This window comes from Saimiri boliviensis, chromosome 3, assembly GCF_048565385.1.
Source record: "Saimiri boliviensis isolate mSaiBol1 chromosome 3, mSaiBol1.pri, whole genome shotgun sequence".
Lineage (NCBI taxonomy): Eukaryota > Metazoa > Chordata > Mammalia > Primates > Cebidae > Saimiri > Saimiri boliviensis.
The window spans coordinates 76,490,931-76,511,688 of record NC_133451.1 but is presented as its reverse complement, the minus strand read 5'-3'; the positions used below and the strand labels follow the sequence as shown (position 1 = coordinate 76,511,688).

The 20,758-nt window shown below is 42.3% G+C and overlaps 2 protein-coding genes across 3 annotated transcripts in view; both read left to right on the top strand.

Moving 5' to 3' along the window:
- HPSE (heparanase) overlaps positions 1 to 8,551 on the top strand; it is a 50,655-nt gene extending 42,104 nt beyond the window's left edge. Inside the window, exon 12 of the mRNA XM_003923967.3 lies at positions 4,916 to 8,551. Within this exon, the coding sequence (XP_003924016.2) occupies positions 4,916 to 5,075 (160 nt within the window). The 3' untranslated portion in view covers positions 5,076 to 8,551. The remainder of the gene's footprint in view (positions 1 to 4,915) is intronic.
- A 7,639-nt stretch (positions 8,552 to 16,190) lies between these two features.
- The window catches only part of COQ2 (coenzyme Q2, polyprenyltransferase), a 30,992-nt gene continuing 26,424 nt past the window's right edge, over positions 16,191 to 20,758 (top strand). Inside the window, exon 1 of one of the 2 annotated variants that reach the window (XM_074396374.1) lies at positions 16,191 to 16,484. In XM_074396374.1, the coding sequence (XP_074252475.1) occupies positions 16,232 to 16,484 (253 nt within the window). In that variant the 5' untranslated portion in view covers positions 16,191 to 16,231. Of the gene's footprint in view, positions 16,485 to 16,515; positions 16,976 to 20,758 lie in introns of those variants that run through there. The other variant, XM_074396376.1, reaches the window with a different exon arrangement.

The window sequence follows — 20,758 nt, the reverse complement described above, 5'->3', positions numbered from 1 at the left end:
ACATTCTGATCACACATTTCATGTTTTATCATTGGAAACTGGTGAAATTAGAGACAATGTTTTATTTCCCCTAAATTCTCTTTGATAAGTATATATTACTTACACCCTTCTGTCTTTAAAATTTTGCAAAAAAGTATCCTAGATAAGTTTATGAGTGCACGGTCTGTACACTTGCTCTTATTAATGATCTCAAAGAGTTAAACAACAGTCACTTTTAAGAATTATTACTATTACCACTATTAGTATTGAGGCAGGTGTCTCATTCTGTCACCCAGGCTGGAATGCAGTGGTGCAGTCACAGCTCACTGCAGCCACTGCTGCCTGGGTTCAAGTGATCCTTCCTCCTCAGGCTTCCAAGTAGCTGAGACCACAGGCTTATGCCAACAAACTTGGCTAATATTTTAATTTTTTGTATGAACGAGGTCTCATTATGTTGCCCAGGCTGCTCTCAAATTCCTAAGCTCAACTGATATTCATCAGCCTCCCAAAGTGCTGGGATTACAGATGTGAAAAACTGCACCTAGCCCTAAAAATGATTAGGGTCCTGCATAATAAGTATTTAATAAATATTTGAATGAACATATGGTTTTTTTAAAAAAATACAGATGAGGTCTCACTATATTGGCCAAGCTAGTCTCTAGCTCCTGAACTCAAGCAATCCTGCCACCTTGGCCTCCCAAAGTGCTGGGATTACAGGCATGACCTGCCTCATCTGGGCTGAATGAACATATTTTTAACATAAAGGCAGTATTTTATATTTATCTCATAAATTTTGTCCAGCATCCCCACTTCTGCCAAATCTGTTGCTTGCTAATTCCTTCCAGCTTCATTTCATCTGAAATTTAACAAACATCTTGTATTTATTTGTCAAAATGTTATTGACTTCAGAATATAAAATAAGATGCCACACTCAAATAAAACCCCATCCTCATTGCCCAGCCTGATGTGGAAATAATCAGCATACATTAAGCTTACCCTTGATATATGTATAGCATCTTTTAGATAAATGTACAGCTGATTAAACAATATAGCCTGATGGTATAATATCTTGCCCGTGTACCTCATCTTAGCCACAGCAGTATTAATTCACAATGATCAGATTCACATTTAAGCTTTGTAGTAAAATATTCTCTCCAAAAGCGTATCTAAAACTTTTGTGTGTACTCTGGTAAGGTTCTTAATTTCATGCAGAAGAGACTCTCAACACTGTCAGTTGGAGACCTTTTCAAGACCTATTTTTGTTTCTGGTTTCCTAATGATGGTCATGGCATTTCCTCCTTCACCCCATCTAAAAATTAATGTGATATAAGCTTTTAAACAAACCCAACTCATGTAGACTGAGTACAACTACAATGCAGACATGCTAGCCTCTGGCACAATCATGGCCATGCTATTGATACATCTTAAGTTACAGAGCCCAGAGCTGAGCATCTCATTAGGTCAAAATGGAAACCAGTTTTTTTTTTTTTTTTAATCTTACTTTAGGTGCATACTTATCTGACATTTCTCCCCATGTTATCCCTCCCCACTCTCCACTCCCTCCCCAGCCCCTGCTGTCTCTCCCCTACACCTGCCAACTGCCCTCAGTGTGTGATGCTCCTCTCCCTAAGTCCACGTGTTCTCATTGTTCAACACCCACCTATGAGTGATAACATGCGGTGTTTGGCTTTCTGTTCTTGTGTCAGTTTGCTGAGAATGATGGTTTCCAGATTCATCCAAGTCCCTACAAAGGACATGAACTCATCGTTTTTTACGGCTGCATAGTATTCCATGGTGGATATGTACCAGATTTTCTTTGTCCAGTCTATCATTGATGGGCATTTGGGTTGGTTCCAGGTCTTTGCTATTATACACAGGGCTGCAGTGAACATATGTGTGCATGTAGAACGATTTATAGTTCTTTGGGTATATACCCAGTAATGGGATTGCTGGGTCAAATGGAATTTCTATTTCTAGATCCTTGAGAAATCGCCACACTGTCTTCCACAATGGTTGAACTAATTTACACTCCCTCCAACTGTGTGAAAGTGTTCCTATTTCTCCACATCCTCTCCAGCATCTGTTGTCTCCAGATTTTTTAATGATCACCATTCTAGCTGGCATGAGATGGTATCTCAATGTGGTTTTGATTTGCATTTCTCTAATGACCAGTGATGATGAGCATTTTTTCATATGTTTGTTGGGAGATGGAGTTTCACTCTTGTTGCCCAGGCTGAAGTGCAATGGCAAAGTGCTTGGCTTACTGCAACCTCCGCCTTTCCTGCCTCAGCCTCCGAGTAGCTGGGATTACGGGTGCCCACGACCACACCCAGCTAATTTTTGTGTTTTTAGTAGAGATGGGGTTTTGTCGTGTTGGCAAGGCTGGTCCCGAACTCCTGACCTCATGATCCTCCTGCCTCTGCCTCCCAAAGTGCTGGGATTACAAGGTGTGAGCCACTGCGCCCAGCCAAGAGACATGTTTTTAAGTAAAAAAGGTATATAATAATGCTACATGGGAAAATATCTAACATTAGAGAATTAAGTAAATAATATACTGACACCATGGAAACTTGTGCAGTCATTAAAATTATGTAGTGGATGAATGTTTAAAGGTGTGAGAAAATCTTAGAATATGCTGGGGCGGAGGGGAAGAGTAAAGTTTTAAGAAAATACAGTATATCCATACTTAAGTAAAAAAGAAAGAAAGAAAGAAAGATGTGTACAGTTATGGGTTGCTTAATGATGGGGACACATTCTGAGAAATGGGTCCATAGGTGATTTCATCCTGGTGTGAACATCACAGAGTGAATTTACATAAACCTGGATAGTCTAGCCTACTATACATCGAGGCTATATGGTATAGCCTGTTGCTCCTAGGCTACAAACCTGTAAAGCATGTTACTGTAGTGAATATACAAATACCTAACACAATGGCAAGTTATCACTGCGTTAAGTAGTTGTGCATTTAAACACAGAAAACTAATGTGTCATGCTATAATGTTACAATAGCTATGACATTGCTAGGCAATAGGAATTATTCACTATTGGAATTCAAATTAATTTTATAATTTTATGGGATCATGCTCATATATGCGGTCCGTGGTGGACCAAAGCATCATTATGTGGCATATGACCATACGTATATACATAAAAAAATAGATGAAAGAGGCCGGGCACGGTGGCTCAAGCCTGTAATCCCAGCACTTAGGGAGGCCGAGATGGGTGGATCACGAGGTCAAGAGATCGAGACCATTCTGGTCAACATGGTGAAACCCCGTCTGTACTAAAAATACAAAAAATTAGCTGGGCATGGTGGTGCGTGCCTGTACTCCCAGCTTCTCAGGAGACTGAGGCAGGAGAATTGCCTGAACCCAGGAGGCGGAGGTTGTGGTGAGCTGAGATTGTACCATTGCACTCCAGCCTGGGTAACAAGAGCGAAACTCTGTGTCAAAAAAAAAAACAGATGAAAGAATGAATATACATCAAAATGTTTAAAATAGTTATGATGACAGGTTAGTTTTCTTATATTTACCTGAGTAATAATAATGATAGATAATAATTTTATAGTGCTGACTACATAAAAGGCACTGTTATAAGTGTTCTGCATACACTACATGTATTACATAAATATAACTCTGACAGTAACTAATCTTGTAAGGTTTTTTGTTTGTTTGTTTGTTTGTTTGTTTGTTTGTTTTTGAGACAGAATTTCACTCTATTGCCCAGGCTGGAGTGTGCAGTGGCATGATCTCAGCTCACTGCAACCTCTGCCTCCCAAGTTTGAACGATTCTCATGTCTCAGCCTCCTGAGTAGCTGGGACTACAGTCACATACCACCATGCCAGCTGATTTTTGTATTTTTTGGCAGAGATGGAATTTTGCCATGTTGTACAGGCTGATCTTGAATGCCTGGCCTCAAGTCATCTGCCTGCCTCAGCCTCCCAAAGTGCTGGGATTACAGGTGTGAGCCACTGAGCCAGGCTTAATCTTACAAGTTTTCAGTATTTAAAGAGTGCTAACTCTGTTCTTAATATAAAACATATTTTAGAAAAAGAGATATAAGCGTCTCATTTAGAATTATGAAAATAACTATCAATAGACCTACAGCCAACTAAAGCTTTTCTTCATGAGCTCTTCATATTGATTTGCTTCTTTGGATATGCATTAATTTGATTTAAATAATAAGTATAAGAAATAACACTTTCCCTTAATTTTTAAAAATGTTCAACAGTTTTTAATTTGAATTCCAATAGTGAAATACATAGAAAATATAAATTCTTCTGTAGTTTAGCCAAATAAAATTGTTTTTGTTTCACCACAGCATTCTACCAAAGTGTCTTAATAACAGTAAGAAAATGAATGCATACCTCCTGTAGGAGATGGGAATCAGACAGTTTATAGGCATAGTTACAAATGGGAAATTTCATTGGCTACCATTTATGCTAAATTAATAAAAACTGCATTCTATTCTATATATGTATTTGCTTATATAAAAATGATTTCAATTATTGGCCATTAAATAAAATAGCCACCATTCCGAAAGTCATGTCATATTTATCCTTTTTATACTGCCCCCACATTGCCTAGTATAAATTATGTGTGTTCCATTTCCTGTAAAGGGCCAGACAGTAAGTATTTCAGGCTTAGGGGCCCATATGGTGTCTATCATACCTACTCAACTCCGCCATTGTAGCTTAAAGATTATCTAGGTCAAATGCCTAACTGACAAATAGTGTTGAAATACAAGTTATATAATATAGGCTGCCACACACAGACAAAAAAGTTTTTTGGTCTAAGAAAGATTTCGTGGCTTTCATAGGGGCGTGGGTGGGGGCGTGCACCACTTGGGTAACTTGGTAGATTTCGTGGCTTTCGTAGGGGCGTGGATGGCGGCGTGCACCACTTGGTTAACTTGGTATATCTTTCTCCTCTGCAGATCTGTCCAACTCAATGGTCAAACTCTAAAGATGGTGGACGATCAAACCTTGCCACCTTTGATGGAAAAAACTCTCCGGCCAGGAAGTTCACTAGGCTTGCCAGCTTTCTCATATAGTTTTTTTGTGATAAGAAATGCCAAAGTTGCTGCTTGCATCTGAAAATAAAACATGCTAGTCCTGACACTGAATTTTTCAAGTGTACTAAGAATAAAGCAACTCAAATTATAGGAAAGGAAGCAGATACCTTACAAAGCAACTGGTGGATGCTTGAGAGACATTGGGACACTCTCAGTGCTAGATTCAGCACAGTATTTTGATCTCTCTAGGTAGAACATTGCTAATAATAATAGCTAATAATACCTTGTTCCAAATACTGCTTAACATTTTGCATGTTTTACTTTTACGTAAAGTTTTTTTTTTTTTAATTTATTTATTTTTGGGGGAACAGAGTCTCGCTCTGTCACCCAGGCTGGAGAGCAGTGGTGCGATCTCGGCTCACTACAGCCTCAAGCAATTCTCCTGCCTCAGCCTCTTGAGTAGCTGGGATTATAGGCATCTGCCACTATGCCCAGCTACTTTTTGTATTTTTAGTAAGATGGAGTTTCACCATGTTGGCAAAGCTGGTCTCTAACTCCTGATCTCAAGTGATCCACCCGCGTCAGCCTCCCAAAGTGCTGGGATTACAGGCATGAGCCACCGCACCCAGCCGTGTTTTATTTTTGACACAAGGTCTCACTCTGTTGCCCAGACTGGAGTGCAGTGGTGCAATCATAGTTCACTGCAGCCTTGTAACTCCTGGGCTCAAGTCATCCTCCCGTGTCAGCTCCCAAGTAGCTAGGACCACAGACACATGCCATCACGGTTGGCTGTTTTTTTTAATTTTTTTTTAGCGATGGGGTTTCGCTATGTTACCCAGGCTGGTTCTGAATTCCTGGACTCAATTGATCCTCCCACCTTGGCCTTCCAAGTGCTGGGATTTCTTTGGGAGTACAGCATTGGTACAGCAGGAAATCATTTGATGTTACCTCTGTGCAGTGTTGCTAGTCAGCGAAAGACTTTAATACTGTGGGTACAGCAATTAGCCACCACACCCAGTCTTTATGTAAAGTTAATAAAAATGGCCAGGCACAGTGGCTCACACCTGTAATCCCAGCACTTTGGGAGGCTGAGGCAGATAGATCACCTAACATCAGGAGTTTGAGACCAGCCTGGCCAACCTGGTGAAACCCCATCTCTACTAAAAATACAAAAATTAGTCAGGCGTGGTGGCACACACCTGTAGTTCCAGCTATGTGGGAGGCTGAGGCAGGAGAATTGCTTGAATCCAAGAGGCAGAGGTGGCAGTGAGCCAAGATTGTGCCACTGCACTCCAGCCTAGGTGACAGGGCAAGACTCCGTCTCAGCCAGGTGTGGTGGCTCACGCCTGTAATCCCAACACTTTGGGAGGCTGAGGCGGGTGGATCATGAGGTCAAGAGATCGAGACCATCCTGGTCAACATGGTGAAACCCTGTCTCTACTAAAAATACAAAAAATTAGCTGGTCATGGTGGCATGCGCCTGTAGTCCCAGCTACTCAGGGGGCTGAGGTAGGAGAATTGCTTGAACCCAGGAGGCGGAGGTTGCGGTGAGCCGAGATTGTGCCACTGCACTCCAGCCTGGGTAACAAGAGCGAAACTCCGTCTCAAAAAAAAAAAAAAAATATGTGGGCCAGGCACTGTGGCTCATGCCTGCAATCCCAGCACTTTGGGAGGCCAAGGCGGGCAGATAACTTGAGGCCAGGAGATCAAGATCATCCTGGCCAACATGGTGAAACCCCGTCTCTACTAAGAGTACAAAAATTAGCTGGGCGTGATGGTGCATGCCTATAGTCCCAGCTACTCAGAAGGTCGAGGTAGGAGAATCGCTTGAACCTGGGAGGCAGAGGTTGCAGTGAGTGAGATTGCACCACTGTACTCCAGCCTGGCGACAGAGCAAGACTCCATATCAAAAAAAAAAAAAAAAAAAAAGTATGTGAATGCTCCTAATATGGCCAGGAAACAAGGAAGTAAAGGATAGATTTTGAGTTTTAAGAAGGTGTTCAGTTTTATATTTATCTTTCAAAATGTATTAGAAGATTTTAGAATTCTTTCCTTCATGTGCCATCTCTACAGGCTCCCATCAGAAAAAGTGCACTGCCATTACCATGAAACTGGTTGTAAAAGAGAAACTATCTATTTGCTCCTTAAAAGAGAGCTAGATTTTGCTGATTTTCTTCTCTCCTGCTTGTCAGCAATAATATGTGAGAGGACAGATCGCTAGATGTGATAGTATAAAAAATGGTTCATGACAATTCAGAGGGGAGAGATTCTGTAAACTTAAAATTACTGTAAATGACATTTATTTACCAAAAGGATAAATTTTAGAAAACACCCAATACATTATATCCATCTGTTAATGTTTACTTTTTCTCTACCTTTCATTCTTGTGTCAGTTGGGAAGCTTTTGGCTGCAAGTAACGGAAACTTCTGATTCAAATGGCTTAAACAATGAGGAAATGTATATTCCCACATAACTAGACGTTCAAATAGGGCAGGCTCAAGCACTTCAGTATGTCGCCAGGGATCTGAGATCTTCCCAGCTCTCTGGTCTGCCATCTTTAGTGCTGGCTTCATTCTCAGCCTCTGGTAGCATGATGGTGGCTGTGGCTGTTCCACGGGCCCCTTCAGACCTTGTGGCAACCAGAAGGAAAAAAATGAGTGATTTTTTGAGTCTCCTTTATAGACGTGAATAACTTTTTCAGAGCTTCTCACAGCAAACCTCTCCTCATGTTTCCTTATGTCTTATTGTTCAGAAATGGGTAATGTGGCCATTTTACCAGTCACTGCCAACAACAGTGAGGTTTCTCTGAGTAATCCTCTGGAATGGAGAGGGTGTTGGTCAGTCTGCATACTGAAAACTACAGTTCTCTGCTTTTTAACCAGTGACAACATATAATATTTTCCCCTGTATTTTAATTCTCTTAAGGATTAAAATTCTTTATATTTATGCCTGTTATGAATACAGTACCTTTAAACTTTTTATTTTAATAGATTTAGGGGTATACGCTTTTTGGTTACATGGATGAATTGCATAGCAGTGAAATCTCGGCTTTTAGTGTACCTATCACCTGAGTACTGATGTACATTGCACCCAATAGGTAATTTTCATCCATTACCCACCTTATGCCCTCCTCCCTTCTGAGTCTCCAGTGTCCATTATACCACTGTGTCTGTACTTGTGTATCTATAGCTGAGCTTCCACTTATAAGTGAGAACATGCAATATTTGGTTTTCTACTCCTGAGTTACTTCACTTAGGATAACGGCCCCCAGTTACATCCAAGTTGCTGTAAAATTCATTATTTTATTCTTCTTTATGGCTGAGTAATATTCCGTGGTATATATATATATACACCATATTTTCTTTATCCACTTATCAGTTGATGGACACTTAGGTTACTTTCATTCAATTAAATTTAAGTACATTTATAAGGAGCTAAAGCTGGAAATTAAATTTTAGGTCTTTCAATACTCTTAAATTTTGTATGTAAGTGGTTTTTATATTTGCACATTTGAAATAAAGTAATTTTTATGACCTTGATATTGTATGACTATTCTTTTAGTAAAGCTAAAGCCTACAGATTCCTACATTTGGAAGACTTGTTTTCTTTCACTGCTTTGTTTATACCTGGAAACAGGATATAGAACCACAAGCGTGTTGGGTTTCACCCTTGTGATGCTATTAGGTATCAGAACTGGGAGTTTTCCAATGCACAGTCTGAGACAAGGACTTGGTGTCAGGTGGGTTATTTGAGAATAAAGAATGAGAGATCAGGGAGCATAAGAGGGAGGAGAAGAAAAAGCCAATGTTAAGTTTCGCTGTTGAGTTTGCTGCCATAGGCAATGAGTGTTCAGTTCCACCAGCACTACTGAGAAGTGGAGAGGATGCCTCCCAAAATTTGTCTCTTAATATTCTCTTATTTCTCATCAGTTATCGTTTTATAGTTGCATTACTGTCAATTCCAATTTCTATAAAGAACACCAGTTTCACATAAAATTGTTTTAAAGCCTGAAGCAATTATAGTTAATGATTGTATCTGTTAAGCTGGAAAGTCACTTTAACATCTCATTGGGAGTCAAATGATAAATATTTTTTCTTTTTTTTTTCTCTCTTTTTTTGAGACAGGGTGCCACTCTGTCACCCAGTCTGGAGTGTAGTGGCATGGCATGCTCATGGCTCACAGGCCTCCTGGGCTCAACCCCCCTCAGCCTTCCTAGTAGCTGGGACTACAGGTGTGTGCCACCATGCATTTTTGTATTTTTTGTAAGGACGATGTTTTGCCATGTTCCCCAGGCTGGTCTTGAATTTGGGGCTCAAGCAATCCACCTGCCTCAGCCTCTCAAAGTATTGGGATTACAGGCATGAGCCACTACACCCAGCCAATAAACATTTTTTAAACCTAAAACACCTTCTCTAGGGCCCAGCCAAAAAAATCACATGAAACATAGTAGATATGAAAAATATGAATATAGTGCTTCAAATGTGTAAATCTGTAAAATGAAGTGTACATATAAAGTGGAATGTTCTGATTGACACACGACTTAAACAAATATTTGTGGGATTAATGAATTTATTCACCATCTACTAGATGCTACATTTCTGCATTAGGGTTCTCCAGGGAAGAGAAACAGTATCAGTAGGATATATATATATCTATCTATGGACATTGGCAGATATATATACATACCAATAGGATATATAGACACAGATATCTCTCTCTTTCTTTCATCAGCAGGATTGTATTCTGCTGATGCCACTGTACATGCCTGCTGGTGACTACCAGAAATGACACATACATATATCCAAAATCTGCAGGGTGGGCTGGATGGCAGGCTGGAGACGCAGGAAAGGGCCAATATTGCAGTTCAAGTCCAAGTCCAAAGGCCATTTGCTAGGAGAATTCCTTCTTGCCTGAGGTAGGTCAGTCTTTTGTCCTATTCAGGCCTTCAACAGATTGGATGACGCCCACTCACATTATGAAGGGCAATCTGCTTTACTCAAAATCTACCACTTTAAATGTTAATTTCATCCTAAAAACACCCTGTATTAGTCTGCTCTCATGTTGCTAATAAAGACATACCCCAGACTGGCTAATTTATAAAGGAAAAGGTTTAATTGACTCACAGTTCTATATGACTTGGGAGGCCTCACAATCATGGCAGAAGTTGAAGGAGGAGCAAAGCCGTGTCTTACATGGTGGCAGGCAAGAGAGATTGTGCAGGGGTACTCCCCTTTATAAAACCATCAGATCTCATGAGGCATGTTCACTATCATGAGAACAGAACAGGAAAGACTCACCCCCATTATTCAATTACCTCCCACTGGGTCCCTCCCATGAAAATGCGAATTATGGGAGCTACAATTCAAGATGAGATTTGGGTGGAGACATGGCCAAACCATATCATTCCACGCCTGGCCCTTCCCAAATCTCATGTCCTCACATTTTAAAATCAATCGTGCCTTCTCAGCAGTCTCCCAAAGTCTTAATTCATTGCATTAACTCAAAAGTCCACAGTCCAAAATCTCATCTGAGACATGGCAACTCCCTTCCCCTTATATGCCTATAAAATCAAAAAGAAATTAGTTACTTCCCAGATACCATGGAGGTACAGGCATTGGATAAACACATTTGTTTCAAATGAAAGAAATTGGCCAAAATGAAAGGGCTACAGGACCCATGCAAGACTGAAATCCAGCAAGGCAGCCAAACCTTAAAGCTCAAAAATGATCTCCTTTGACTCTATGTCTCATATCCAGGTCACATTGATGTGAGGTGGGTTCCCATGGTCTTGGGCAGCTCCACCCTGTGACTTTACAGGCTACAGCCCCTTTCCTGGCTACTTTCATGAGCTGGCATTAAGTGACTGCAGCTTTTCCAGGTGTGCAGTGCAAGCTCAGTGGATCTACCATTCTGAGGTCTGGAGGATGGTGTCTTTCTTCTTACATGCCACTAGGCAGTGCCCCAGTGGGGACTGTGTGGAGGCTCACACCCCACATTTCCCTTCTGCACTACCCTAGCAGAGGTTCTCTGTGAGGGCTCTGCCCTGGTAGCAGACCTCTGCCTGGATATCCAGGCATGTCCATGCATCCTCTGAAATCTAGGCAGAGGTCCCCAAACATCAATTATTGACTTCTGTGCACCCACAGGCACACCACCAAGTATAAGCCACCAATGCTTGGGGCTTGCACTCTCTGATGCAATCGGCTAAGCTGTACATTGGCCTCTTTTTGCCACAACTGGGATGCAGGACACCATGTCCCAAGACTGCACAAAGCAGTAAGGCCCTGGGCCTGGCCCACAAAACCATTTTTTACTTCTAGGCTTCCTGGCTTGTGACGGGAGGGGCTGCTGTGAAGACCTCTGACCTGCCATGAAGACCTCCAATGTGTCCTGAGACATTTTCCCCATTGTCTTGGTAATTCACATTTGGCTCCCCATTACTTATGCAAATGTCTGCAGCCCCCTTGAATTTCTCCTCAGAAAACGGGGTTTTCTACTCTATTGCATCATCAGGCTGCAAATTTTCTGAACTTTTATGTTGTGCTTCCCTTTTGAACATAAATTCCAATTCCAAACCATATCTTTGTGAATACATAAAACTAAATGCTTTCAACAGTACCCAAGTTACCTCTGGAATGCTTTGTTGCTTGGAAATGTCTTCTGTCAGATGTCCTACATCATCTCTCTCAAGTTTGAAGTTCCACAAATCTCTAGGGCAGGAGCAAAATGCCACCCTAGCAAAAGTCACCTTTGCTTCAGTTCCCAGGTTCCTCATCTCCATCTGAGACCACCTCAACCTGGACTTTACTGTGCATATCACGATCAACATTTTGGTCAAAGCCATTCAACAAATCTCTAGGATGTTCCAAACTTTCCCACATCTTCCTGCCTTCTGAGACCTCCAAACTGCCTGTTACCCAATTCCAAAGTCACTTTCACATTTTTAGGTATCTATACATCAGCACCCCACTCTACCAGTACTGTATCAGTCTGTTCTCATCCTGCTAATAAAGACATACCTGAGACTGAGCAATTTATGAAGGAAAGAGATTTAACTGACTCACAGTTCCACATGGCCGGGGAGGCCTCACAATCATGGCAGAAGTTGAAGGAGGAACAAAGGCATGCCTTACATCATGTCAGGCAAGAGAGCTTGTGCAAGGGAACTCCCCTTTATAAAACCATCAGATCTTATGAGACTTATTCACTATCACAAGAACAACACAGGAAAGACCCACTCCCATGATTCAATTACCTCCCACTGGGTCCCTCCCATGACAGGTGGGAATTATGGGAGCTACATTTCAAGATGAGATTTGGGTGAGGACACAGGCAAACCATATCACACTCTCATAGAAACAACCAGAATAATGGTTTACCTGTCTAATTTTTTTTCGAGACAGAGTCTTGCTCTGTCACCTAGGCTGGAGTGCAGTGGTGTGATCATAGCTCACTGCAACTTTGACCTCTCAGGCTCAAGTGATTCTCCTATCTCAGCCTCCCGAGCAGCTGGGACTAAAGGAGTCCAGGTAATTTTTTAAAGATTTTTTATAGAGATGAGGTCTCACTATGTGGTCCAGGCTGGTCTTGAACTCCTGGGCAAAAGCAATCCTCCTGCCTCAGTTTCCCAAAGTATTGGGATGACAGGAGTGAGCCACCAAGCTGAGCCTCGTAGCATCTTAACTAATATCCCTACTTCTATCACTGTTTGCCTGCAGTTTACTCTCAACCCAGTAGTGAGAGTAATTATTTAAAACAGAAGTCAGTATGAGACAAGAACTATGACAGAAAAATAAAATAAATAAAATAGAAGTTGGGTCATGTCACTGTTCTGTTCACAATCCTCCAATGGCTCCCCCTTGTTTCACTTGGAGAAAAGCCAAAGTCATTGCCATGATATGTAAGACCCTACACAACCTGGTCCCAGTACTCTCTGCTCTCATCCCTGATCTCTCTCCCCTTTGCTCACTCTACTCTATCCACACTGGCCTCCTTGCTCTTATTAAGAAAGCACTTCAAGTTTGCTCCCATCTTAGGGCCTTTGCACCAGCCATCTCCTCTAAGATTATCTAGTGCTATTCTTCCCTAAGATCTCTCATAGCTACTCCCTTACCTCCTTCAAGTCTTTGAGAAAGTGACATCAGGACCACCCTACCACCCCAATCACCCTATTTGAATGTACATACAACCTGTTCCTACTTTGCTCCCTTACTCTTCTTTTCTCTGTGCCACTTATCACCGTTGAACATACTGCAAAATCTATTTGATCACCTTTCTCAATCCTTGTGATGTAGGGAGGGGTTGTCTTGTTTTCAAAGCCTTGTCAATCATTGTAATACATTCTTCCAGCTACTATAAAAAAGATGAAAGAGGCCGGGCATGGTGGCACACACCTGTAATCCCAGCACGTTGGGTGGCCAAGGACGGAGGATTATGAGGTCAAGAGATCGAGACCATCCTGGCCAACATGGTGAAACCCCATCTCTACTAAAAACACAAAGATTAGCTGAGCATGGTGGCGTGTGCCTATAGTCCCAGATACTCAGGAGGCTGAGGCAGGAGAATTACTTGAATCCGGGCAGTGGAAGTTGCAGTCAGCCGAGATCACGCCACTGCACTCCAGCCTGGCAACAGAGTGAAACTCCATCTCAAAAACAAAAAAGAAAAGAAAGAGGTTTTTTTGTTTGTTTGTTTGTTTGTTTGTTTGTTTGTTTTTGAGACAGGGTCTCACCCTGTCACCCAGGCTGGAGTGCACTGGCATGGCTCACTGAAGCCTCAACCTCCTGGGCTCAAGCAATCCTCCCACTTTAGCCTCCCAAGTAGCTAGGACCACAGGCATATGCCAATATTCCTAGCTAATTTTTGAATTTGTAGTAGAGATGAAGTCTCACTATGTTGCCCAGGCTGGTCCTGAGCTCTTGGGCTCAAGCAATTCTTTCACCTGGGCCTCCCAAAGTGCTGGGATGACAGGTGTGAGCCACGGCGCCTGGCCAGAATAATTTTTGAACAAACATTTTGGCACTAGGGTCTAGCCAAATTGACATGTAAAATTAACCATTTCAGTTTCTGTAGGTAGTAAGTTTAAAACAAAATGAGTTCCTGGCCAAGCCAAAATGAGGAATCAGAGCCTTTTGGCCCTTTTAGGGAAGGCCTAGTCCCTGCCTTTTCTGAAGAGTTAGCAGCAGTTAAATGGCTTTCCTAAGGGCACACTGTGCCTTGGCATTAGTCTAGAGATTTGTAAAAGTTAGGATTCTACACTATGTGACTATTCTCTTGTCCTACAAATTAACTGAATGACATGTGGGTACCCATATCAGTCTCCCGTGCACTTTAATTGGACTAAATATCTTAGGATCATATCAGCTCTGGGCAGGGTCAGCATCATGGGTACCTGTGCAGTCACTCAGGGCCTACATTAAGAAGCATCCCGTATTTGGTTTAATGCCCTGCTGTTGCCATCCTGAAATTCTTAATATGTTTTTTTAAACAAAGAGGGTGGCCTAGGAAGGTCATGGATGCAATACAGGACTGATATTACACCCTTTTCAGGTTTGAGTCTGATCTAAATAGTCTCCAACCTAAACAACTAGGAGTATTACTAAATTGCCTGTTGGCCTTCATTCTTTGCAGGCAGGAGAAAGGCTGGGTACCCCCTGTCTCATTACACGAAAGTGGCCAGGCATTCAACTTGCTGTGCTTGAGACAGGCAAGTAGTCACAGAATCATTGTGCAGGTTTTGAGGAAAGGAGCCTAAAGCCTAAGTCAATTTCCTGGAATACTAAATTCCAGATGAGTTACTTGCCTAGTGTTACCCAATGAGAGGTTAAATGGGATGATACACGTAAAGTGCCTGGCAGACAGCAGTATACAGAGTTGCCTATGAATAAGAGTGCTGACCATCTGAGATAAGAGGATCATTTTAGCCCAGGTGTTCGAGACCAGCCTGGGCAATATAGTGAGACCTCCCCTCAACAAAAAATTAAAAATTTGGTCAGCCATGGTGGCTTGTGCCTGTGGTCCCATCTGTTTAGAATGCTGAGATGGGAGGATGGACTGAGCCCAAGAGGTGGAGACTGCAGTGAGCCATGATCCCTCCACTGGTCTCTAGCCTGGATGAGAGCAGGACTCTATCTCACACAAAAAAAATGCTGACCAGACTATTCAGCTGCAGGTTCTTAGCATCATACACGCTGGCTGTCTGTTGATTATACCAACTCCTTTGAATGGCTGTCAAATTTAAAATTTTCACTTGTGGAATGAACATCCCTTAACCCTGAATGTGATTTTAATTCGCAGTCTTGTATGTGGCCACTTTTTGTTTTAAAATGGCTATCCCTGTATGCAAATTATTCTTTTGGGTTCAGTAGGTTTTTCAAAGCTTTTTTTTTTTTAACTGTTCTATATGAATAAACACTACCGTTTTCCATTTATTGAGAAAGCTGATAATAGGGTTAAATTATAGGGGGCCATTGTTTCGAACTAAGTTCCTGCACTAGGTCCCAGCAGATCAGACTAAGAATCAAGAGTCACCCATGCTGAAGTTCCAAGTCCCAAACTGAAGCTAAGTTGTATCTGACATTCTAAGAAGTCAGGAGAGACAACAGCCAATTTTCCAAACAGGCCGTTTCAACATGCAATCGTCATGACAATTAAGCTCCCTGTTTTAATCCTCAACCTGAAGTAACCTGATGTTAACTAATTATTCCTCTATTGTTGTTTCCCTGTCCCTGCCTCATAATGAAAGTACTCTGAAGTGACCAATTCGCTTTTTGTGCTCTGCTTTTGCTTTCTTCAGCCCTTTTTCTGTCCATAAAGCCAACTTCCTCTGCTCGACTCTTTAGAACACTTATTCTATTTTATGAAATAAGGTGTTGTCCGATTCTATTTTTTGTTTGTTTTTTCCCCTCAGAGACCCCTGTCCTGAGTATTGCCCGATTCTACAATCACAAAGCCAATGGAGATCGAGTTGTAAAAAATTACAACTAAATTTGTTGTAATTTTTTTGTCTTTTGCCAATAGTAATTCTTTTTACATTAAGTATCCTTCCCTTAGAGTAAGCGACCACGATGACCCCTGTTTCAGAAGTAAGGACGCGGAAAGGACCTGCCCACACCACGGACCAGCCCGGCAGGCGCTGACTGTAGTCTACTGATACGCCACTGCGCATGTCTGCTGGTGACTACAGCGAATGACGTCATCCGGGCTCGTCCGGGGCTCGTCCCAGCCTCCCCAGCGCCATGCTGGCTTCGCGAACCACGGAGTTCGCGCGGCGCCTGCGGGCTGTGGCACTGGCGTGGCTGCCGGGCTGGCGGGGCCGCTCCTTCGCCCTGGCGCGCGCGGTTGGCGCGCCCCACGGTGGTGACTTGCAGCCCTCCGCTTGTCCCGAGCCGCGCGGGCGCCACTTCAGCCTGTCCGCGGCGGCGGTGGTGGACTCCGCGCCCCGCCCCCTGCAGCCGTACTTGCGCCTCATGCGGTTGGACAAGCCCATTGGTGAGTGCGGGTTGGCGGGCGGGCAACCCGGATGTTTCCGGGTAGCAGCCTCGGAGTACGCTCGGCAGAGCTGTCCGCGGCGGCCAGTCCCGGCGGGATGGAAATGAGAGCCCGAAAGCTTGGGCTTGGCTGCCAGGTGCCGTGCGCCCTGGAGCGAGTCACCTCGGGACACGTTGAAATGGGAGCCTGAAAGCTTGGGCTTGGCTGCCGGGTGCCAAGCGCCCTGGAGCGAGTCACCTCGGGACACTCGGTCGGGACAGTCTCCTAAAGGACCCGCCAGTTTCACGGCTGTTGGCACCCTGAGTACCCGAAACGGGCAGGATAATTCTCGTTCCACAAATACTTGTTTAAGTGGTGACTTAAGTGGAAGGTTCTGTTCTCGTGGCCCTGCGTTTGCGCAGGTGGACGGTATGGAAGCACGCCTTCATTTATTAGAATGTTTGATCCTCCCCGCAATCCTGTAAGGCCCACAAAGACAATAATTAAGACAGGTAAGATGCTGAGGAAACTAAGGCTCCTCGTCAGAGCCAGACCAGAAGAACCTGGTGTTCTGATGCTGAGTCGGAGCTCTATTCCCTTCGTCACGCAAAAGGCAAAGATTTTATTCATTTGAACGCTTCAAGGACAGCGCTTACGGACTGCCTGTCAGATCACAGTCGCCCCCTACAGGAAGATTTTCCTGACCTTCCTATATTAATTAACACCTACCAACCTCACTTTCTATTGCTTTATCCTCAATTTTTCTTAATAGTACTCACCACTAACTAACCTTATGCACTTATCAGTTGATTGTCTTCTCCATTTGTGTTAAGTGAATTAATAAGTTCCTACTACACTTCTCCGACCAGGGAGATAGGAAGAACTGTGGAAACTCCTTGCTTTCAAGGAACTCTGGTCTAGTTGAAAGACTATTTGGTGAGCTAGGAAAGTATAGATCAAATATGAATGGTAAAGATAGTAAGTGCTACCGGGAAAAGATAAATTACTGTGGCTCCCTTGCAGGAAAGTTTCGAGAAGAAATTATGCTCCAAAGGGCAAGCTGATTTTGCAGAGGACAGAAGAGATCTTAGTGCGGGAAATATTTTTGCAAAGACCTAGGGTGGAGTGTTAGAACACTAAGAATATGAGCCTGACCTGAAACACCAAGTGGGTGTGGAAAATGGGAAATGAGACAAGAACGGGTCTGAAGAAGGTGGATAACATGGAGGAATAGAGGATGAACTCCAGCCAATCTAGATGATGACATTTGCCATTGCATTGTGTAGAGATGTATTCAAAAGCCTAGGTACTTTCAGTCCACTTTTGCCCATACGAGACCCAAATCAGGCCTTGCTCTTGGTATTCTAGATTTATGCACCACCTATTTGGGATCAGAGCACTAAGTTATTCCAGTCGGCTAGTAAAGCATAAAAGCATATTGAATGATAGGTACAGCTCTGCCGTCATTGGGTGGCTGGGTATGACCCCCGTGCGTTTTGGGGCCAGATTCACGTTGAGAGGCATACATTTCCAAGCTTAGTTCCAATCTGAAGCCTGGCTGTATTCTGTTCTCAGAGTCTGTGGCATGGAGCTGCACTATAGGCCTATAGATGAATGTCTACTATTATTCCTATTTCCCCAGTTAAACCTCTGGCTTCTATCTTAGTGTCTGGACCTTCTGCCTTGTAACAGGAGGCAACGGAGGGGTTATGAGCAAAGCTTTGGAGCCAGACATCTTGGATGTGAATCTGCTCATCTGAGGGACCTTGGTTAAATTACAAGCCCTCTCTGGGCATCTGTTTCTCATCTGTAAAATGAAGATACTATTAATAGTAATATGGACTTTATGAGATCATTAAAATTCATTAATATATGTTAAATGCTTAGAACAGTGCCTGTCTTAATATATGCTGAAGAAATAGCCATTATTATCTTAGAAGTGGGGATTAGAGAAAATTGTACTTACAGATTACGTATGTTAAGAAGATACCAGCCTGCCTGGTTTCATTCTAAATAAGGTGATCATTACAGGATTTTTCAGAAAACTATAGTACTGTGTTAGAATTCATTCCAAAAATATTTTTGAACCCCTATCATATGCCAGGAACAATAATTGACAGTAATAGAATTCCAGGTTTGATAATTCTTTATTTAAATTCTTTTTTTGTGGGATAATTGTATGTTCATTGTTTTATTTTGTTGAAGTTATGACTTGTTACATTCATTGATCAGTAGCAGTTTTCATTGTTTTTGAGAAGGCAATACAGCTTCTTTCAAATGGGCCGACCCACTTTATTCCAGAAAGTTTCAGCAGGTGGCACTCTTTCCATCAAATTGGGAGTGTAATTTTTTGTTTTACCACATTTATGGGTGATTATGTTGTCTTAAAGATCATCTGTCTTTAATCTGCCCATCACCCCTCAGAACTTGCTCATTTTATTTCATCTCCTATAGAGTTTTTCCTTTTTCTACAGGAAACATTTTTTTTTTGCAATCTACTTGTCTCTTGTCTTTGCCTCCTCTCCAACTTTCTTCACAGAAAAATACGGAGAATGAAAGTATCATATGGAAGACAGAAAAAAATGTCACTAGGAATCAGTAGGGACAAAAGAACAGGTGAAACTGAAGTGTATGGGTGTACAGAGTGACAGCACTGGACTTAGAGAACAGACTGCAGCCAGACCATCTGGGTTAGAATTCCACCTTGGCCGCCTTTTACCTGTGTGGTCTTGGGCACAATTACTCCCTCTCTGTGTTAGTTTCTGTATTTGTAAAATGAGTGTAATAAAAATAGTGCCTATCTCATAGGCTTGTTGTGAGAGTCAGAAGTGTTCTATGAAACCACCTGGTACAGTAAGTGCCGTGTATCTGTTATTGTTGTCATAACCATCATAATTAATATTGTCATCTCATAACGACTCTATGAGGTAGCTGTTCTCTTCCCTCATTTACTGGTGAAATGGAGACTTAAGCCTTAAGATACTTTACTGTCTAGTGTCACTCAGCTTACAAGTGGCAGGCATAGAACTGAGAAGTCTTTTTACTTTCCCCTTCACTGTAGAAACCCTTGTCATCTACAGATTCCTATCAGTAAGTGAATACGTTCCTTTTTTTTTTTTTTTTTTTTTTTTTTTGAGATGTATTCTCACTCTGCCACCCAGGCTGGAGTGCAATGGCACCATCTTGGCTCACTGTCAACCTCTGCTTCACAGGTTCAAGCAATTCTCCTGTCTCAGCCTCCCAAATAGCTGGGATTACAGGCACCCACCACCATGCCCAGCCAATTTTTGGAATTTGGTACTTTCAATACAGACATTTGGTCAAGGCAGTTTTGTTCCCGACACAAAACACTATATGTGGTTGTGCATCTTTCTGTCTAGAATTTTTTTCTTTTTAGTGGAAACTTCAGTTCTAATTGTACCGTGAAAATAATAGCTGTGAAGTGGTATTCTTTCTTCTCTAACCTAGGAGGATAGGATCAGCCAGCTATTCCTCTATCCCTTGTGAGCTATACTCATAGCTCCAGGGTAAAGAAAGTAGTTAAACCTATTATGTTTCACTTAAATCACTCTTTATCTGTTTCCTCATCTGTAAGATAGGGTTATTAACAGAACCTGCTATGTAAGAATGTTATTTGGAAGGCTGAGGCAGAAGTATTGCTTAAGCCTAGGAGTCAGAAGCTGTAGTGAACTATGATCTTGTTACTGCACTCCAGCCTTGGCAACAGAGCCAGACCCTGTCTAATAATATAATATATAAAGATGTTACTGAAGATTAAATAAGTTTAGACATATAAAGCATTTAGAACACTGCCTGACACTGCAAACGCTCCATAAATGTTAGCCATTGTTACTATGTAGTGCACGAAGTATGAGTCTGTCCTGGACAACCTGACTTCCGGTCTGGACTGGCCATTTCTCAAGGTTTTAGTTGAGGCTTCTCCTTGACTTTTCTGTTGTGTAAATGTAAGTCCCCTTTGGAAAAGACCCTCTGATTCCTCCCTACCCCCTCCCAAAACTAGCTAACTATCTTGGATAGTTTTGTTTTATACCTTTGTAGGACCCTGTTCTTGTCCTGTTGTTGGATTCATCTTTTATTGTTACTGCTTATTTAACTGCATTTCTTCCTTTTGATTTATGAGCTGCATGAAGGCGGAAGCCACTTCTCTCTTAGCCACCATTGTATTCCCAGTTCTTACCACAGTCATGGCACAGTATATGCTTCATAAATATCTGTAAATGCATAAAGCTTAAACTTAGTGAAGCTTAAACATGATTACAGGGACTTTAGTTATT